The 6000-nt window shown below is 40.7% G+C and overlaps 1 protein-coding gene across 1 annotated transcript in view; it reads left to right on the top strand.

Moving 5' to 3' along the window:
- The first annotated feature begins 4365 nt into the window (after window positions 1-4365).
- KIF5B (kinesin family member 5B) overlaps window positions 4366-6000 on the top strand; it is a 63070-nt gene continuing 61435 nt past the window's right edge. The window contains exon 1 of the mRNA XM_052000202.1: window positions 4366-4556. Coding sequence (XP_051856162.1) covers window positions 4431-4556 — 126 coding nt within the window. The 5' untranslated portion in view covers window positions 4366-4430. The remainder of the gene's footprint in view (window positions 4557-6000) is intronic.

Below are 6000 nucleotides of genomic sequence, written 5' to 3'. Positions count from 1 at the left end.
TCTTTTGGGTTAATTCAATTCTGCTTTGTCCATAAAGCACAGCATCTTCTGTGCTTTTCTGACCACCTTGTAAGCACTTGCCCTGTGTGAATTCTCCATAAAATAATTTTTTTGGCAAGCATACATTTGGCATCCAAACAATGTAGCCAACCCAATGGAGTTAGGCTTTCTGCAGTAGAATTATTTCTAATAAAAACTGAGTAATTCTGTAGGGAATCATGGGGAGGAGGTACAAGGAAAGTGGATAATCTTAAACTTCTTCCACTAGCAACCTCTTTTCACCTGATAAATTTTTATATAATCCCAGGTATACAGGTATATAAAATAAGAATATAAGTCAAACATTTACAGATAATTAATCATAATTTTCTGTCCCTTACATTCAGTTACGAGATTCATATGAGGTTGTAAACCAGTTTAAAAAAAAAAAGAAACTTTGCTTAAAGGCAGTCTTTAAAACATTTTTCTTGCCACAACATGAGGTTTTCAATTTTTATTTTATTTATTTTATTCATTTTTAATCATTTTTATTTTAAAAAGAGGAAACAGGCTATAAGAGGGTAAGCGAATTGCCCAGCTACTATTTATAGGAGATAGATTTAAATCCAGTTCCCTTTCTTTCAAGTCAACACATAATCTCAGTTCACAGAATCTCAGTGAATGAACAAATGTAGATTGGCTAAGCAAACATGGCGCATAAATATTAGAGAATGTGACTACACTTTAATTAACCTGGAATATGAAGGCTATAGAGAAGTTTGAGAAGATTTATATGAAAGAGGGCAGCAAAACCAGGAAAACAATATACACGACTACAAGGATGCAAATGACAAGGACAAAAACCAAAACTAAACAATGACTAAATCTGGCCTGGAAAAGAAGGGACCAGAAAAGACATCTCTCTCTTCTTACAGACTTAAAAGACTATGGATGTAGAATAATTCTTCTATTGTCAGACTCAGAGGATGTGTTAGTTTTGCTGTACTGTTTTTCTCTTAAAAAATTTTTTTTGTAAATAGGGATGGCTCTCTAAGCAGGGGAGGGAAAAGGATATATTTAGAAGGTGATTTAAAAAAATGTTTTTGATGGTGAGTAGTATCCTTAGTAAACCATTAGAAACCTCTTTTTTTCTTTTTAATTCCACCTATGATGTGATTTCATCGGTGCATTGAGCTCCTCGTGAGTAACATCCTCTATCAGCGCAGATCAGGGCCTTCTGGGTAATTTAAGAGTCTCAGAATGTTGCTTAGGGCACTGGCAGGTGAGATGACTTTGCATAGGTTTATACAGTCAGATGTATCAGAGGCAGGATTTCAACCAAAGGGCTGAAACAACTTTACTTCATTTTTGTCTTTTTTTGTCCCTAACCTGGAACTTTTCTGACACTTTCCTCTAGTGCTGGAACATAAAACTACAAAACTTCTGATTTTTCCTTTGCTCTAGAAATCCCAACCTGAAGGGATATTTCAACTCTTCCTCTCCCTACCCAGAAAGAAAACATTTCTTTTGTACAGTCTTTGAGTTAAACTATATATATATAATATATATGTATGTATGTATGTATGTTTTTTTTTAAGTGATGTTAACTGGAAGTAACCCCTAAATAAAAAGTGATGTATACTGGGTCAACTGCCAGAAAGAAAAGAATTTGACTCCTACACAGATAATTCTTATAACCTGCTGCCTTCTTCATTAATAACAATCACAATAACTCAATATTTATGTAGTGCTTTAAGATTTGCCCTGGATCACTCCTACCATTATACACGCTACCGAATAAAGATGGAAAAAAGCACACAACTATTCTGTATCCACTACAAATCTGCTACACATCCTCAATTGGGCCCTTACTGCTGCCAGGCAATCCTATTATACCCTCTTACCAACTCACTCTCACAGCAACTCTTCCAAATTCTTTTTCTCCTCAAACCCCTGAGTTCTCCCTCCCCTTCTCCCCTTCCCATCTCAGATGAGAACCTTGCCTCACAATTTATAGAAAAAATTGAGGCTATTTCCCATAAGCTCCCATTTCTCCCCTCTTTCTCATCTTCTATCATTCAGTTGTCTTCTTCCATCATTTCCTCCATCACTTCTGCCTCACATGAAGTGGCCTTTCTTTTTAAGGCTAAAGCCATCTTTTTCCATCCCCTCTCTGACACTTATTTTCAATCTCTCCCTGTTTATTGGCTCATTCCCTACTGACTACAAACTAAAAAAAATTCTCAGTTGTCCTTTTCATCCCTGCCATCAGAATATACATTTTCTGCTCTTAGGGGCTAAACTTGAAAAGGCCAGCTACAATCTGTGCCTCCACTTTCTTGGCTCTTTTCTCAACTCTCACAATCCGGATTCTCACCTTATCATGCCACTGAAACTCTTTCCAAAATCACCAATCCTCTCTTAGTGGCCAAATCTTAGTGGCCTTTTCTCTATCCACTTGCAGGCTACTAAAAGGCTGTTGGAAATGCGATTTTAGAGATCAGCAGGGAAGTCGGAACAGAATGGGTAGATCTGAGAGTCATCACCTCAGAAGTGGCAATTAAATGCATGGAAGCTGATGAGATCAACTAAAGTTGTACAGAGGAAAAGACCCAGGACAGAACCCTGAGGGACACTTAGAGGTAGAAACTCTGATCTGGAGGAGCATCCAACAAAGGAAATGGAGAATGAAGTCAGAGAAGGAGGGAGGAGAACCAGGAGAGTGGTGCTTCAAAAAACCTAGAGGGAAGTGAGAGTATCAAAATATCTGATATCTTTTACAGGCCACAGAGGCAAAGAGAATGAGGATAGACAAATTAGCTAATGGGAATGCCTTTCTCATTAGAACTTCCAGCTCCTTAAGAGCAGATTGTCTTTTACCTCCCTCCCCCTAACCCCCATTCCCAGGTTTAGCATAGATCCTTATTCATAGTAGGTGCTTCATGAATGTTTGTTGATTGATATTTGTTTTCATTTGATTTGATCTTCATAAGAACTGTGAGCGGAGGGGCTATTATGTTCCCCAATCTACAGATAAGTCAACTGAAAGACTTTCAAAAACTTGAAAGAAGTTAAGTGACTTATCCAGGATCACAGTTAACAAGGGTCAAATTAAGAATTTAAACTAGTCTTCTTGAGTACAAGTTTATTCACTGCCTCACCTATTTTACATATTCTTGAATAAAAAGTATTATTGATAAAAGAAAAATCAAATTTAAAAAGTTCAGTGTCATAAAAAGGCATCATTATTAAAAAAAAACCCACAAATAAATAAAAAACGAATTTTAAAACTTTGGTTGTCATAAAAAGGTATTACTGGTAAGAAGTGAAAACCAAATTTTAAAAATTCATTGTCATAAAAATATTGGTTAAAAAAACAAAAGTCAAATTAAAAAAGTTTAATTAGTAAAAAGCATTATTAATTTTTAAAAATTTAAGCTTTTTTGTCATAAAAAGGTATCATTGGTAAAAAATAAAAATTATATTTGAAAGTTCAGTTGCCATAAAAATGTATTCTTGGTAAAAAAAAAAAAATCAAAATTCAGTTGTCATGAAAAGGTATTATTTGTAAAAAAAAAAAATTACATTTAAAAATTCAGTTGTCACAAAAATGTATTCTTGGTCAAAAGAAAAACAAATAAAAATCAAATTTTAAAAATTCAACTGTCATTAAAAAGATATTATTGGAAAAAAAAAGAAAAAGGAAAATTAAAACAAAATTACGGAGTTCAGCTGAGTCATAATAAGTAGAGTATTCTTGATTAAAGAAAAAAAAAAGTTCAGCTGAGTCTCGCATGCCAGGGATGCACACGAGCCCTACCCCAAGCCCGGCAGGAAGAGAAGTGTCTAGGAGTTGGCCAGGGCTAGGGGGAGGGAGCAAAGACAAGGAGGGAGCCTCTTCACGCCTGCGCACTAGCGCCACCTCTCTCCCTCCCTCGCTTCCCGGGCTCACCGCCGCCCAGTGTGTGGCGGCTGCGCACTGGGTACGGGCCGAATAGGGGCGGGCAAGCAGTCCCAGAGCCGGACGGGTGGGCAAGCAGGGCAGAGCAGAGTTGATCTGGGCCGAGCCGAGCCCAGCTGAGCCTTGTCGTTCTAGGCCCAGGGAGGAAACCAAGCTCCCAACTTCACGGGACTCTCCTTCTTCCCAGCCGCCCCCTCTGCCAGGGGCGGGGACGTTGCCGGACACGCCGGACGCTTTGCCGGTCGCCGCCGCCATGGCCGCCATATTGAATCGGAAGTGAGGCGGGAGGGGGCCGAGGCGGCTGCCGGCGCCGGCGCCGGAGGTTGGAGTCGCTCTTCCCGGCCGCCCCCGCCCCAGGGGAGCCCGGCCCGGCCCGCGCGCGGCGAAGAGCGAAGCAGCCCGGGCGGCGGAGCGCGGCCCCCGCTGTCGCGAGCGGGCAGGCTGAGCGGCGGGGAGGGGCTCCGGGCCCAGGGCCCCGGCCGCGAGGAAGATGGCGGACCCGGCCGAATGCAATATCAAGGTGATGTGCCGCTTCAGGCCCCTCAACGAGGCCGAGATGGCCCGGGGCGACAAGTACGTGGCCAAGTTCCAAGGCGAGGACACCGTCATCGTTGCGGTGAGTGTCTTCCCCTCCTGGCGCGGGGCGAGGGGCTGCTGCTTCCTCCCCCCTGGCTTTTCCCACCCACGCCCTTTCCGTCCGGACCCTGGGGTCCTGCCCCCTCCTGCATTCCCCTGCGCTCCAAATTCTAGAGCTTTGAGTTACATGCACAGTTCCAGCTACTTGTTGGTCTCCATTGGAAACTATGCCTGTCACTTTTCTTGCGGGTCCTAGGGGCGAGGGGAAGGGCTTCCTATTCGGATCTAGGTCTGCCCCTTCCGACGCCCGTCTCTCCACTCCGACCCTTTATTTTGGTTTTTCCTACGAATGCAAAATTGTTAGCTATTTGGCTATAAAAGAATGGGACAGCTCTCAGAATAGGCTGCCGGATTATTTTAGACGAAAAAACTGCAAATTGACCTGAAAGACTTAGGTCCCTTTTCCCACCCCCGCCCCCATCTTTTTGCCCTTTGTCAAAAGAAAACTTAACCGATTTAAAAAGGTACTGTTGTATTTTGACCCAAAGGAAACTTCTCTAGAAGAGATCGATCAGATAACTAGACTTTCTTTTCATTTGATTTAGATACATACCTGGAAATGTAGCCAAGCTGTCCCATGCAGCCCAGGCCTGCCACAAAGGAAATTACAAAGTTACTTGGTGAAGGGAAGTAAGCGGGGTAGCGATGTTACAGTTTCTATCTGCATAAGGATGCTACTAGTGACTAAGCTTTCTCTTTGACATCGCAGTTGGTCTAGAATAGTGTACTGGATTCAATATTCAGGACTACTTTCAATATGCTTTCCTATATATGTGATGATCCTAAAGTGCCTACGTTGAAATGGTAAAAACTTTAGTTCTTGCTTTCCTGTTGAAATCAGGATAGTCTGCAGTGCTAGTTAAGTATGTCATACTTTAACTTATTTTAATTTTAGCCACTGACAGAATTGTAGCTATTGACATTCCACATTGAGTAACACATTTAGGGCAGTTTAATTTGGAAGGAAAGTCAGAATAATTTATAACATTTAGAATATTGGAGAAATTTTAAAACCTTGAAATACATGGTAAAGTGTTACAGTTTTCTTTTCTCCCCATTTGTTTTTCCCAACTTCAACTTCAGAAAATGAATGACAGCTCTTAAAATGGTAGCTTTTCAGTGTGGTCTGGGTCTTTAGCAAACAAGTTGACTAACTGCCAACAGATGGTATGTTGAAGGACTTGATGCCAGTCTGATTCTTAGTTGAGCAAAAGCTTTTGCTGCAAGTTCAAAGAATAATTAAGTGTTTAAACTTAATGCAGGAAAAATCATCTTTCAGTAAAGGACATTAATAGGCTATATTAGATGCTCAGTTATAATCTTTTTTCCTTCTAAACTTATCCTTCACATGTCATTTTCCAATATTATTAATTTTTATCCTAAAATTTGGTGGTCATAAGTATAATAAAATTAGGTTGATATTT

The sequence above is a fragment of the Antechinus flavipes genome, chromosome 5, assembly GCF_016432865.1.
Source record: "Antechinus flavipes isolate AdamAnt ecotype Samford, QLD, Australia chromosome 5, AdamAnt_v2, whole genome shotgun sequence".
NCBI classification, from domain to species: Eukaryota; Metazoa; Chordata; class Mammalia; order Dasyuromorphia; family Dasyuridae; genus Antechinus; species Antechinus flavipes.
Note: the sequence above shows the minus strand (reverse complement) of the source record. Positions and strands in the feature narration are given on the sequence as shown.